Source organism: Protomyctophum bolini, assembly GCF_963924005.1.
Source record: "Protomyctophum bolini genome assembly, chromosome: 20".
Lineage (NCBI taxonomy): Eukaryota > Metazoa > Chordata > Actinopteri > Myctophiformes > Myctophidae > Protomyctophum > Protomyctophum bolini.
In genome coordinates, this window is record NC_137881.1 from 34,578,534 (window position 1) to 34,594,513 (window position 15,980).

The following is a 15,980-nucleotide window of genomic DNA, read 5'->3' on the forward strand; positions in this document are numbered from 1 at the left end:
CAAGCAGCTTATTTCCCACCTGACGGGGAGGGGGGGATTCATGAACTAACTGGGGCACAGATCTCCACCCCAGGGCAGGTCAGGTTGTGGCCTCCTGGTGGTGCTATAATAGGCCAATGAAGGGAATGTGAAAAGGGTGGCATTTCTTCTTAGGCCTTGGATGGGATGGGATGATTTGAGGCATTTTGTTCCAAAAATGTGTTTAGCAAAAATCCTGTTGGTGGCGCTATAACAGGCGCTATAACAGGCCAATGTGAAGAGTAGCCTTGCCGAGGCATGAGGCCCATAGGGCAGGAGCCTATCTCCTTTTTCTGTAGCGTGAGGCAGCTCGTACACCCCCTGGACATGACACTAGTACAGTATATCACAGGGACTTACCCCCAATCCAACCCTTGATGCTGAATGTCAAGCAGGGTATAGGCATTGGGTCCCATTTTTTTGTCTTTTTTGGTCTTTGGTATGAGCCGGCCGGCGATCGAACCCCGACCTCCCAGTCTCAGGGCGGACACTCTAACCACCAGGCCACTGAGCTGGTTTAAGCCAATGTGAAGAGGGTGGGATATATTCCTTGGCCTAGTAGGAAAGTCTGTGAAAGATTTCACGTAAATTACACACTGCGTTAATGATTTGAGGCTTTTTGTTCAAAACGGGCCAATCCTGCAAACTTTGAAAGCCAATTAGGATGGGGTTAGGGTTGTGAAATTATGAAATAATTATGAAATATCGGAAAGATCCGTCTTGAACACATGACTATAGAGATAGTGTGTAACTGCAAAAGTGCACTGAATTGCGGGATTTGTGGACAGAATCTGGAGGAGTAATATAAATAAATGTGTTTTTCAAAAGTCAGCCTCCTGGTGGCGCTATAACAGGCCAGGAGATTTGGGGCAGAGGTTCATCGGGTTAACAGTGCCGGAGATTAGCTGGTAACGGACAGACACACGAACACACACACACACACACACACACACACACACACACACACACACACACACACACACACACACACACACACAAACATGGACAAACTCACACATGACGCACACGGAGTGCAAAACATACTCTCTCCCCATGCCTTCAGCCTGGTGGAGACAAATAAGTTACAGAGGTAACATTTTCCAGGTAACACAAACGTTTCCCTGGCTATTATGCAAGTAAATAGAATAAAATGTGTGATACAGTATATTGTGTATCAATAAATAGGACTGCCCTGCATTAAAGAGGTTATTTCAATTGGTGATCGCTTGTGAGTGTGTGACATAAACCCTATAGTTAAAAACATCAACAGCAACATCCCTGCTGTACAGTCCTCCACCTTCTTTACCTCTACTTAACATAAGTAAGCCTTGCCAAGCACTGAGGACCCATAGGACAGGAGCCGATTCTCCCGTTTCTGAGTGTCAAGCAGGGAGGCATTGGGTCCCATTTTTATGAGACTTTGGTATGACCCCACCAGGGATCGAACCCCGACCCCCCTGGTCTCAGGGCGGACACTCCAACCACAGGGCCACACTGTCATAACTCATAAGGTACTTATATGCCTTTAATTGAAAGGCAGAGGTTTGTTTTCTTTGCCTTGAAAACAATGAATCTCTCTCTCTCTCTAGGTGGCAAGGCATTCATGTTTCGCGTCAACGACCTCAAGTCGGGAGTGGTGGTGTATCACCATGACGACAGCGACACCACGCGCGACCACATCGTGTTCCGCATCAGCGACGGTCGCCACAGCATCCGCCACAAGCTGCCAATCAACATCCTGCCCAAAGATGACACCCCGCCCCTCCTGATCAACAACGTGGCGCTGGAGGTAAAGGGAACGCTCAACCCATTCTCAACCTTGCTCAGCGGCGGCGCTTAGGAAATTGCCACCCTAGGCTGCATCCCACGGATGGATGCGCCCTTCCCCTCCCCGACTCGCGCAATTTTCTTCTCACAGAACGGGACACAAAACGAACCAGCGAGGATGATCCGTGCAGGGGAGGCGGGGCGCACGGGAGCGCGAGGGAACTGACATGAGAATAACTGAGTCGTGGGGAGCACATGGGAACTGGCACGAGAATGCCCGAGTCGTGATTGGCGAGTTTGTGGCCGCTGCTACTAACTGCCGTCCAAGGCAATGCCCTGTGTGGCCTATATGGACGCACCGGCGTCCACAAACTTAGCCTTGTGACAAATATAGCTAAACTTAAACTAAACTAGCAAACCCAATTGTAAAACTAATCACAATGTATTAACTGCTGAAAAAATGTATTGAAAAAATGCATAACTATGATATCCTTTTGTAGGTGGAAGAGGGCGGGGCCTTGCGACTGGAGGAGTACATGCTATTAGCCAGCGACCTGGACTCCAGTGATGACTACATCCTGTACACAATAGTCTCCACCCCCAGAACCGGGCAGCTGCTCATGAAGAGCTCTGCCCAGCACACAGGTACTGTAGAACTACACGTGTCTAATAGGACTACAGATGTGTCTCCAAGGACGACAAATATGGAAAACACACGGGTACCGTAGTAGAACTACAAATGTATACTAGGACTACACATGTCTAATAGGACAACACATATGTCTACTAGGACTACACGTGTGATCAAATTTGACTGAGGGACTGCCATTGGATTTTTTTGAATTTTCGTTTTTTTCATGTCATGTGAAAGCAGGGAATCATAGCTTCAAATTGACATATTGGTTGTTCAGTTTGACCCACCTGATAAAGCAACACAAGACATCAAGGGCTATTAATAGCAATAGACTAGGCAGGGACGTGCACACATAGACATCAAAGGGGGCTTCAACCCCTTGCCCTTTTAGCCGTCTGTAAAACAACTGCCCTTTCCAGACCACGAATGCAGCATTTACTACGGCGAAAGAATTGCAAATGCTACTCCTTTCCATGCCATACGGGAAGGCAGCATTCAGGAGAAGTCGCGTTTTCTGCGTCGCGCAAGTAACGCCCCTGGTTGCGCCCCAAAAATAGATGTTCTACAAGCTCTCGAGCTTGTATTGTGAGCATGTATCATATGCTTTTCTCGCTATTTTTTTTTGTCCAAAAGTGCCCTCTTACAGGGTTTCAGCCCCTGCCTCTCTAATGCTCTCTTCACGTCCCTGGACTATAGGGGGATGGAAACAGGTGTGGTGAGAAACATGTGGAAACAGGTAGACATCAGGGTCCTGGGTGAATGGGTGTGGCAGCCGCTGCCTTTGCCACAGTCTGTGACAATGAGGTTTCCACCAGACAGAGACGATATAGAGCAACATTTTTAATATTATGCTTAAATCAATATGTGGTTGTTTATAGGTGTCGTGGTGTCCCCCTTCCAGTCTCATGTATTAACCCATTCTCATTACTATTAGACTATTAGACCGTTTAAAATATTGCTTAAAGTGGTTAAAAGCTAAAGTGACAGATCTTAATGGGATAATGTGTCCTCCCTGTAGGTGTCATGGTGTCCTCCTTCCACCAGGGGGAGCTCTCTCAGGGCCTCATCTATTACAAACACTCGGGAGACGAGACCTTTGAAGATTCCTTTGACTTCACCTTGTCCGACAGCCACCAGCCTCCCAACCAATCACAGCGACATGTGAGTAACATGACACGCCCACTGCCACGCCCATTGACACACCCACTAGTTAATAGCACCCAAGATAATAACACAGATCTAAGCGTTATTATTATTTTTTGTGGGTGCTCGCATATAATTTGAATACTGGCTGTTTATAAAACTATAACTGGTTAACTATAGCAATAAGGAATTCCTTTTTTTTAATATTATTTATCCCACCGGCCTGACGTAGTGCGCGGAAGGAACACGTTATTATGACCAGTTCCTTTCCCCTCCATCAGTGTAGAGACCATGATTACTGCATGGACATGGGGAGAACATGCAAACTCCACACAGAAAGGCCCTTTCGCCAACCCCGCCTCGGGTATGGGCACTAATGACCATAATCAGACTTTACAGTCACAATCATTAGACAGGTTTCCTACACATTTTGAATTTCAAAATTCCATACTTTTTCCAGACTCAGACTCTTCGGGCCTGTGAGTCCGAAATTGCTCCCCGGGCAAGTTGCCCCCAAAAAATGTAGGTGTCAGAGATTACGTTCAGTGTCAGAGACACTTCCAGGGCTACAGATAAAGATAAAGATGAAAACTACGGGCATTTTGTCATCATTTCAGTTAGTTTTACTTTATTTTGTAAACACACAATCCCTTTTCAGTTGGTTATCGTTTTTCTATTCCTTTTCTAGTTTTTATTTACTTCAGTTAACGGAAATGTATATTTTATTTTAGTTATTTTAGTATTTAGTAAATTATTTTCCTTAGTTTTAGTTAATTATAATAACCTTGGTCTGTCTGTCTGTCTGTCTGTCTGTCTGTCTGTCTGTCTGTCTGTCTGTCTGCCTGCCTGCCTGCCTGCCTGCCTGCCTGCCTGCCTGTGTTAATTATAATAACCTTGGTCTGTCTGCCTGCCTGCCCGCCCGTCCACCCGTCCATCCCAGACCGTGGTGGTCCATGTGTTCCCGGTGAAGGACCAGCTACCGGTGGAGGCGAGTGGTACGGTGCGCTCTCTGACGGTCAGAGAGACGGAGGTGGTTCACCTGAGTCAGAGTCACCTTCACTTCAGAGACCGAGAGCATCCGGACACTGACCTGACCTATGTGGTGACACAGGCCTGCTTCAGCCCCGCCCAGCCAGGGTGAGTAGTATAGTGCAGTGGTTCCCAAAACGTTTTCATGTCAAGGGCCCCCAAATTGACACTAATTATCCCGCGGACCCTCATTTGAATAGATATGCCAGGGACCCCCCATAAGAGAAGATTTTTACGGCTCTGGCAGTGACTCTCAACCCGTTTAATTTCAAGGACCCCCAGTTTGACATGCATCAGTCTACGGACCCCCAATGTAATGGCATTTCTATCCCTGGGACCCCAATTTATATCGTAAAATAAATGTTAATTTAACTCTGAGAGTGTACACTAATGGGTCATAACGGGTCCATTTCGTTCATACATCCATATGAGTGAAACGGTCATGAAAAGTAACAAAATCTGTGGACCTAGTGCCCTCTAGCAATATTGACGTCAGACTTCGGTGCTCTATATGTCCAATTGTCCATACACGGACAAATATTCCCGTGGAAAAGACTTGACACTCAAAATATGTAATCCTCCTCTTTGCCAAAAATGGCTCTCCTGGAAGTACCCACTACTCACCCATGGGGGTCCTAGTAATTGCCCCCAAAAGTACCTAAAATACCCTTTAAAGTACCCGAATGTACCCAAAAGTACCACAAAGACAGCTGCAGAGTTAGTCTCGTTGTAGATTAAATAATCTTCCAAACGATTGACGAAGTTCTTCAGGGTGAAGTATTGATAATGTATTGAGAAGATTCAGCAGAGTAACAACATACAGAGAGTGAGGAACAGGCCTCCTTGCCTATTCCAGCAGCCCCTCCGGGTCTTGCGTGTACACACACACACAAAAACATTTGCCGGTAGCACAAACACAAAAAGCCGGCAGCACACGGTACAATGGCAAATGCAGATGACGGCAACGACGGGAGCTTTTCAGCTCGGAAATACACATATAGAATGCAGATAAAGTACGCTAAACAATATTGAGGTAAAATGCAAATTGTGTGAAGGACAGAAAGCATTGTACACATCCAGCGATAAAGAGCAATCTATTAAAGTACCGTACAAAAGTCTCAAACCCACCCAGATTCGAACCCACAACCTCTGCGGTGGTGGCCAGGTCAGGCACTGTATCAACATTATAGTCTGACGGTGATTGTGTGTCTCTGTTGTATGTGAAATTAATATCAATTGTGCTCATTAATTGCAGGTTAATGGATGCAGGGCGTCTGTTCTATGCAGACGTCGCCAACAGCATGAAGAAAGACCCCATGGTGCCTGTGTTGAAGTCCTTCACACAGGTACATATGCACACGCACGCACGCACAAACACACACATCTATACATATACACCAGGCATTACAACGCCGTTATGGCTCTAAGAGTACATTTTAGTCTACTAAATCAAGTCGATTTAGTCGACTAAAATCCTATGATATTGAATCGACTAAAACTAGACTGACAATTCATCTTGCTATGTGTTTATGTCATGTTTATGAATTGAGTGGGCTATAGGATACAAGACTGCTTTGTTTTGTTTTTTTGGGAAAGTGTTCTGCCTAATAAAGTTTTTAATCAATCAAAACAATCAATCAATCAATCAATCAATCAATCAATCAATCCTCTCCCCAGAAACTAAAACTAGACTAAAACTAAAACATTTCAGGTGATTAAAATGTGACCAAATGGAATTGTATTCAAAAGACAAAAATCATATCAACATTTGCTGTCAAAATGACCATTGCTCTCTCCTCTTCTCTCAGAGTGCAGTGAACCACATGAAGGTGTATGTAGGAGATAGATTAAAGCATTGATCTATCCTATTAATGGAACCTTAGCTTGTAACCACTTGAAACTCTACAAGCTTGTAGTGATTTTTGTTACAAGCTACGAACTTGTAGATCTGCTATATGTTTTGAGAAATCTTGAAAACCTCTGCAAATCTTCGAATATATACAGCCAACGTTTTTTTATACACACATCTTTGCTTCTGGACGGTGTCCCTGGAACAACATATTTTCAGATTGGGGGTTGGCGGCCAAACACATCATTTTTGGGCTCCTTGACATCAAAATGTTTGAGCACCACCGATATAGAAACATACGTTTTTAATTTTGTTTTGGAAAACTGTTATTATTTTAGATGGCATTTTGTAGAATCTGGTCTCAGGTCTTAATGGATTAACTCACTCTGCGCTGTGATTGCCTTTTCACGCCTCCCGGTCCAAACGCCCTCTGCGCTGAGTTTGCCTATTTTTTTATATATATATATTTTTATCCCACCCATTTTTCACCCCTGTGTCAATTATCTAATGTGATCCTGGGCTCTACACACCCTCTGCCAACCTAGTCCCCATATATGGGGGACATGGGGAGACCAACGGACTTGAACTCATGCTTCCTTCATGCCTGAGTGTCCAAGTTGCTCCTTTACACCTGACAGGGGGGGAGTTTCCCTGGTTGGACGTAGCGTGTGGATGGAACACGTTATTCCAACCAGTTCCTTTCCTCTCCATCAGGCGCCCCGGCTAGCCAGGGGGAGGCAGTTTAGAGACCAGGATTACTGCATGCTTTTTGTGAGGAGGGACACAGAAAGGCCCTTTCGCCAACCCCGCCTTGGGTATGGGCACTGATGACGCGGAGGAGGAAACACGCCGCCAGCACCCACAGTGTCCCGAGCGGGAATCGAACCCGGCTCACAACTGTGAAAATTACAAAATTGATGTTTTGGGTGAATTAAAAAGATTCACTTAAAAAGCACTACGAGCTTGTAGATCTGCTATTTTCTGCTATTCGTGCTATTGAAGGTGTCCTACATGCCTCCTATAGTGCGTCGCAGTCCCGCCCCCTCGAGAGACCCGGAAAATAAATCCCCGTTCATTTTCCTCATAGACTTTTCAGAAAGTATTTAGCCTATTTAATGACGTTTACGCCGCGGACAAAGCCAACTCTTGTCGTGACAAATCAAGACAACAAACAAAAATTTTCGGGCTGAACAAATAATTAGAAAGAAGGAGAAAACCCTTTTTTAGTTGTTTTTCTTCTCTGTAATTATTTGTTTGGTCCAAAATATTGTGTTTGTTGTCACAATTTGTCACGACAAGAGTTGGCTCTGTACGACGCTTATAAGGTCTTGAAATGAATACGTTTTGAAATGTCTATGGGAAAAATGCATTGGATCTATTCCCTGGGCCTGGCGTCGTCATGAAAGGGGGCGGGACTGCGACGCTCTACAGAGGACATAATTAACACTGCTCTCTCCTCTCAGAACGCAGTGAACCACATGAAGGTGTCCTACATGCCTCCTATAGAGGACATCGGCACGGAGCCTCTCTTCGTGCAGTTTGTCTTCTCCGTCAGCGACCACCACGGTGGGACCCTCGGCGGTCTGACCTTTAACCTCACGGTGACCCCCGTGGACAACCTGGCCCCAGAGGTCAGAGTTCACAATCACACATCCACCCACCCACCCACCCACACTGAACGTTCTTTGACCTGCTTTAGTCGTTTCCGTCGACTAATATGCGAAAAAATGTTCGCCGACTACCTTTTTTCACCGACGAAAACTAACTGGAAACTAAATGAAAATATCGTATTATATTGCGAATATTGTACTTTCACTCCACTACAATTATTTGAAAACTTTAGTTACTTACCTACCTTGTAGATGTTGATTATAATTACAAAACATACATACATTAACTACCCCATATAGATTTCTATACAAGCTCACAATGTGTCTCCATGTGACGCATTGTGAGCTTGTAGAATAAACATTTATAAACTTGAAATGGGACATTATGCCTACTTTCTTCTTTTGGTATTTTAAGCACAATTTGATACCAAGACCATTACACAATTTTTACTCAAGTGAATTTTGAATTCCAGACTTTTACTTGAGTATTTCTTACTGCTGGGCCGTTATCGGCGTTAACGTGCTACGTTACCGTGAGACTCTTATCACGCGATAAAAACAATATCGCCGTTAATCTATTCTCACAGTTCGGTCTAGGAGCTGGGTCTGCAACTCGCCCTCGTCCGTATAACGGAGGGTTACACTCTCTGTAACCCAGGTTCTCTGAGTGGAGAGACTGGCTCTCCACTACATATTGTTCAATATGTACGGGAACTGACCCCACAGGGCAGTGTTCATGGATATCTCTTTAAGACACATCTTCTATGGTGGCCCTGCCCAGGTGCCAATCAGCGGGCTATTTAAGCCCCATCTGTGCAGTGCCACTTCGATTAATTCTTGATTGACACGCATTTCGGAGCGGCTCTTTTGTGGAGAGCCAGTCTCTCCACTCAGAGAACCTGGGTTACAGAGAGTGTAACCCTCCGTTCTCTATCGTGTTCGAGACTGGCTCTCCACTACATATTGTTCAATATGTACGGGAACTCTCTAAGACACACCGCGAGGAAATAAGCAGACCAGCTGCCCCCGCGGCAGCCCGAGGCAGTTTAACCTGAATTCCATCCGAGCCTATAAGTGGTGAGCGCCATGAGTCACAGGCGCTTGCCAAAATGCTCCAAAACTTCAGTATTCATACCAAGTAAGTAATACTCGTGGCCTAGGCGCAAGACGCCACCTAGGCTCAGCTGGCCCAGCCCGATGCTAGGCCAGTGACCACCGGGGTGAAGGGCTGCTCAAGCCAGCCCGTCAGATGCCCGGCCGACCTGACCGGTAAAGGTGCTGGTGACCCTACCGCTGAGTAGCACGCAGGAGCGACTCCCACAGGGGGAGCGGATGCCACCACGTTCCATCGGTAGGACAGGGTGAATGTAGACAGAGTCGCCCATGTCACTGCTGTGTAGATCTCTGTCAGAGATACACCATTCTACAGCAACCAGGGGGCTGTTGTCCCATGGGCAGAGTGTGCCCGCCTTCCAGGCGACCCTGGCACTCCTGCCTGCTTGTCCCTGTTGGATCACCCCTGTGATCCGGTGGGACAGTCCACCCTTCGACCATGGTCTACCCGAGCACTCTCTGATCAGGCCGTATGGTATAGAGTGCAGGGATTGGTGCCAGCACCACCTAACCATTGCCATGTAGGAAGCGGCAGCCTCCTTCATGCACTGATAGGGACATTCTTGTGGCTGACACTGCTAACAACAAAAATGCTGTCCTGCGAGAAGCCACCCAAGTGTCCACGCTTAATTGGCTCATGCCGCAAGGCAGACAGTACCACCTCCCGTGGGGGGGCTGCCGACCTAATGTGCGAGCACCCGGTACACCGTGGTCTCCCTCAGCCCTAAGGGGCGGAGGCACCCGCTGGCTCACTGCCAAGAGATGCCAGCCAGCAAACTAGTGCTGTGGGATCCAACAAACGGGCACCGGTCACGAGGACGTCCCACGCCAACATCCGTGGATGTACTCAAGAACGACGCAGGAGCGCAAAGTACCAACAAACTGGCCAGATGGAGATCCAGGATCACCGGAAACGACAATGGAGGGCTCGTCTGAGGACGACCTCGAGAGAGCTACAACCCATGACATGGTGGAACCTACTCAGGGGTCCACCTGAATTGACCGCCACTGTCTCGAGAGACAGCATGTGGGGGCTGGGTATCCTGAACTGTCAGGACTGAGGAGTGGGCTCGGTGTGCTGAGCACCTCTAGCCATACCCCGCCGGTTGGCCCTGGAATTGTTTGTTTACGCTCTCTGCCGTGTGGTCTGGCCGGACCGCGGCGGCAACGATCAGCGACCGTAGATGGCCTCAGAGTACGCCGACTAGGTCAGCTCCTCTGGGTTCTACCCCGCTACCCGCCGCAACGGTTTACAGCCGCGATGATCAACCAGGAGGTTCACCGACGAGGTCGGTTTCGCTCGGGGTCTCACAGCGCTTCTGCAGCCAGGGAACCCAGGCTCCACCAACGAGGTCGGCTTCGCACTTGGGACCCTTTGGCCGCACCGAGCGCCGTCTCAAGGTTTCCCCCGACGAGCAGGTTTCACCAGGGAGCGGACGCACGGACCGAACGCCGTCTCAAGGTTTCCCCCGACGAGCAGGTTTCACCAGGGAGCGGACGCACGGACAAGACTGAGGCTTCCTCCGCGAGGCAGATTCGGCACTCAGTCTTGTTGCTGTTGTTGTTGGCTAGCTGCGCCTAGATAGCCATGACTTCGTGACTTCTCTGGATGAGAAGAGCTTTCTCTGTGGTTTCAGACCGGTAACCGGATTCTACCCCGCAGAGTCACACCTAGGTGCATAAACGGCTCGCCGTGACACACTGTACACTGTATCGTGTGCTCTGCCCGACAGCCACAGCACGCTCTGCTGTGTCACTGAGCCCGGCTCCACCGTGAAACTACACCACGGACGCATGAGCTGACCTCGTCAGCAATACGCCCTATAGTGTGATAATGGCTGAGATTCAGGCATACTTCCTGGCAGACCCAGCATGTCATGTCTATGTTACCAAACGTCGGACAGACACAGCATGTCCTGTCTGTGACAGAACTACACCACTGTCGCGTGAGCTGACACCCCGCCAGAAATACGACAGTATAGTGCGCTATGATGACTGCCCAACATAAAGGGAAACCTTCGACTGACCCAGCACGTTCTGTTTGTGTCACTGAACCCAGATCCACAATACCGAACTACATCACCGGGGTGTAAGCTGGCGCAACACCCACAATACATGTATTCATGTACTCTTTGTATGTCTATTTCATATGGACCCCAGGGAGATTAGCTGTCGCTTTGGCATCAGCTAATGGGGATCCATTCAGTAAACCATACCCTGTATAGTGTGCTCTAATGGCCGTCTGACCCCAAGGAATTGTGTTAGTCTCACCTACAAACGAGACAACAGCTAACCCGAGAGGGCGAGTCAACGCTCGCTCCCTAAACTGCACACTGTAGTGCATTAATAGGCTGCTGACACTCGTAAGTAGTCTCGCCGAAAACTTTCACTAAATCCTTCTTTACAGACCTGTCCATACCAGGCAGGGCAGGAAAGAGGTGGAGCTATAGCCTGAGCTTAGCTCGCCCAGCTCTGCCAACCTGGGACAAGGTTCAAGGTAGTCTTTATTTGTCTCTCTTGAGAAAACATTGTCTTGGAGACAGAGTCACAGCTGTATACAAATAGCATATACCCGTTCACATAAAAATACATTTTTATGGGTCTGTCAGTGGAAACGACTGGTCTTTTGCCTCTAAAACAGGCATGGCCCCTCCAGCTTCAGCTGGAAGGAAGAGACCATTCATACAGGAGGTCCTCATACCAGGGCCCCCGCAGGGCACACACTGGTCATGGCCATCCTCTGTGGGCGTGTGAGCTCCACATGCAGCCTGAGAAACCCCTGCTATTTCCATCTCCTCTTGTCTCTATATAGATATATTCATATGTATACCTATATATTATTTATTATATGTGTACCTATATATACATATGTATACATCTTGTATTGTACACCATATTTTAACTGTTCGGAATGTGCTCCACAGGGAGTGGGCCCATAGTTATTGCTTGAACGTGAGGGGTCATAATCTACCCTTTGCAGCTCACAATGCTGCATAAACGAATCAAGGCAACATGGTACCCTAAGACATCCCCCTGACACGGATTCTCCGTGTGCTCTCTCTTTGTTAGGACAGAGTCCATACCAATCCAATGTCCACAATTTGTTTTGTGTCACCAGCAGAGTTATGGGCCTCTGGAAGAGGTTGTACGTAAACTGCTCAGCCGCTCTGAGGCGCTCTAGCCCAAAACAATCTGACATTAAGCACACTGGAGGCTTCCAAACCTTAGTATATATCATTCCAGTCGGCCTACAAGTCCACATGCCTATAGTGTGTTGTTGTAGCCTTTATCATACTTATAAGCATATAAGTATATATTAACCTGAACCAATTGTGACAGAGTAAGCAATTTAATTGCAGCGCCTAACACGGTGGGTCATCAGGAGTTCGCTGGAATTGTTTGTTTACACTCTCTGCCGTGTGGTCTGACCGGGCCGCGGTGCAACGAACAACGGCCGTAGATGGCCTCAGAGTACGCCGACTGGGTCAGCTCCTCTGGGTTCTACCCCGCCGATCGCCGCCGCGGTGTACAGCCGCGATGATAGACCCGGAGGTCTCACCGCTTCTGCAGCCAGGGAACCAGGGCTCCGCCAACGTGGTCGGCTTCGCACTTGGCTTTGGCCACACCGAACGCCGTCTCCTAGTTTCCCCCAACGTGGTCGGGTTTCACTAGGGAACGGACGCACGGACCGAACGCCGTCTCAAGGTTTCCCCCAACGTGGTCGGGTTTCGCCAGGGAGCGGACGCACGGACAAGCTCCACACCGAACGCCGACCCAAGGTTTCCCCCAACGAGCAGGTTTCACCAAGGGTTGGACGCACGGACCGAACGCCGTCTCCACGGTTTCCCCCAACGAGCAGGTTTCACCCAGGAGCGGTCGCACGGACAAACTGAGGCTTCCTCCGCAAGACGGACTCGGCACTCAGCTTGTTCGGATTAGACCTGCAGCTTTGCTGTTGTTGTTTTTTTGTGGAGCTACGCGGCGCCCCGAGAGGAGTCGTCGAGACGACCAGCTCTCTTCTTACCTAGGTAAGTGGACTGTGTGCCACGCAGCTTCATGTTCTAAATATATATATTTATATATAATGTTTAATAGTGTCAAAACTGCTGAGATACACGAAACGTCTGCTCTCGTGGAAATCAAAAAATCGAAGTGGCACTGCACAGATGGGGCTTAAATAGCCCGCTGATTGGCACCTGGGCAGGGCCACCATAGAAGATGTGTCTTAAAGAGATATCCATGAACACTGCCCTGTGGGGTCAGTTCCCGTACATATTGAACAATATGTAGTGGAGAGCCAGTCTCGAACACGATAGAGAACCGCCCATAGGCCGTTATTTGCAGACTTAGTCAGCCTCATTTATATTATACAGCTTGTTGAGTTTGCAGACCTCCTATTTTCTGCGTGGCACTCACCGTGGCCTCACCACCTCACAACAGCGCAAGAATGTAAGATCTGCAAGCTCATAACGCGCTGTGGACGCAACACTGGAGCTTGTAGATACACAAAATGACAAATATTTGACAGAATATATAAGCTACCACTCTGAATTAAAACAATCCTTGTGCATAGACTGAGTATGGCACGAATTAAACTATATATTTATTTTGGGGATGTGGAGGACACACTCACCACGATTCCAAGCAGAGGTACTCACAAGTATAGAACCACAAAGTCCTCAGCACGAGGCGTGTCCCCGTAAAAAGTTGAGATTTAACTTGTGCCATACTCAGGCAACCCTCAAGTGATTGTTGTAATTCCAAGTGGCCCATACTCTGTGAAGTGTATATATTTTCATTGGGTGTATAAGTTAAGCATGTTTTTTGTATGCCTTTATCAAACGATATGGAGAGAGATGCCATGGAGTGTATATTGCATCATGTGCACTGGTACACTTTCTCAATTAGGGATTTTCCCAGTGGTTAATTTCACTCTTGTGTACAACCTTTATTCAAATAGTTGAAAAACAAAACTGAGCACATGTATTTTTGATCTATATGGCCAAACCTCATTGAAAGAATATATTAAGAGTAGGCTACCAGTGCCTATATGACAGCCTTTTAAAATGTTTATAGCAAATTTGGGAATTTTACACAGCTGTGCTACCAAATCACTAATTACATCATGCCAGTCTGTTTGCACGAATTTGTGTCAAATCAATGAAGCAGCAGTAGCTGCCTATAAGCCCCCCTATTCTCAATAGGCCTATTACTGTAAATGAAAAAGATGTATGTTCATCATACCTTTTAATTTTGGACTAAAAAACATGCTCGGCAGGAACTGTAACCAAATAATGGCCCGGTGCAGGCCGGTGATTTTTTTTTTTTTTGCCTACTGCAAATAACAGCCTGGTTCCTAATAAACGCCCAGCGTCCGAATCGATTTTGTATATTAACAGCCCAGCCTACTATTTGGTAATATACGGTATCCATAATTAGGGCTCCTGGTCTAATGGGCCACCTGGCCTGAGAAACCCGGACTTACTTCTGGTCATTATTTAGGTAGCGCACACATACTTTAAAAATAAGCTATGATGACTAAAACTGAGACTAAATATAATGCCAATTTCATCAACAAAGGGGTGGTCTCAGGTAAAATGAGCCAGCTAAGGTTTCAGCCTCCTAGCTCCTAGCCTGTTAAGTTTTAACAGCCAATGGCTGCACACGTTTTGCCACAGCTGTACTTTGATTTTATTGGTCTATTGGGCTGCCATGCTGAGAGAGATGCTGGTTATGATGGGCTATGCTAACTTGAGAAAAAATGCGCGATTTTGTTCTCATGTAACGTTAGGATGTGCTGTGTTTACTGGAAACTAGCACACTGGCATTTTTGACACTTGAGTTTAACTACCCACGGTTATGGGCGAGGTAGGAGTGGCCAGGTTAGTTGGAGGTGGGTGAGTGGTTTGCATTGTTGGCAAGGGTGGAGTTTGGTTGGCAAGGGTGGAGATGGCAGGCAGGTGGGTTGTCTTCTGCTTGGCCAAACCTCCCGAACCTTAATTGTTCCAACTCCATGTGCCACAATTTATTTTTCCAGTTTTTCATGTGTCTATGAGGTGACAGTACCTCATTAGACACCCTGGAGTCGTTGTTATGTGCATTGTGCAATGGTGTATTAACTTTGTATTTAGGGTTTCTTCCTGGAGGCTGAACCCTTGACAGTCAAACGGGCCAATGAAATAAACAGTAATATAGTGACATCACACTATCAGCCCCTCCCCTAACCCCTCCCCCTTTATCATACAACTACAGCTGTGGGTGTGGCTTCAGTTCAGGTGGATCACCACCCATCAACACCCACCAGGCAAACCAGGCATACTTAATGAACTGGTGGGCGTGTCCACATAAAAGCATGCTTTTAACAAATACTGTATCATTTTTGGAAAAGGTTCTACCTCCTTATATTACAATAACACCTGATGATCATGTTTTAGGGTGGGGAGAAAAAAACGTGGCACTCCATCTTTAAGTCACATGACTGGGTTTTTCCACAGCTGCTATCTGCAAGATTGGTTGCCTAAATATACTGTTTTTAATGAAAATGTCAGCCTATTCTCAAACTATGCCCTATGACTCTTAATTAAATAAACTTCTTGAACCAGCAAGTGGCGGTGTGCGGGTCTCTCCTCCTTCTCCATACATTTGCTGCTCTGCTAGGACCTATACGCACCTGCTGGAAATTAAACCGGGAGTGTGGAAGTCATCTCTCTAATAGGCTTTTAGGCCTTTAAAAATGCTTTTTCATAAAAAAATAAGTCAGCAAAGCAAAACATCAGTATCATATGTGATGGAGGCCACCATAACATTTATTATACAT

At 47.1% G+C, this 15,980-nt stretch overlaps 1 protein-coding gene across 1 annotated transcript in view; it reads left to right on the forward strand.

The window, feature by feature from the left end:
• Positions 1-15,980, forward strand: part of frem1b (Fras1 related extracellular matrix 1b) — a 116,996-nt gene that overhangs the window by 24,499 nt on the left and 76,517 nt on the right. The window contains exons 10-15 of the mRNA XM_080792090.1: positions 1,608-1,807; positions 2,286-2,430; positions 3,438-3,580; positions 4,503-4,699; positions 5,847-5,937; positions 7,904-8,071. Coding sequence (XP_080648216.1) covers positions 1,608-1,807; positions 2,286-2,430; positions 3,438-3,580; positions 4,503-4,699; positions 5,847-5,937; positions 7,904-8,071 — 944 coding nt within the window. The remainder of the gene's footprint in view (positions 1-1,607; positions 1,808-2,285; positions 2,431-3,437; positions 3,581-4,502; positions 4,700-5,846; positions 5,938-7,903; positions 8,072-15,980) is intronic.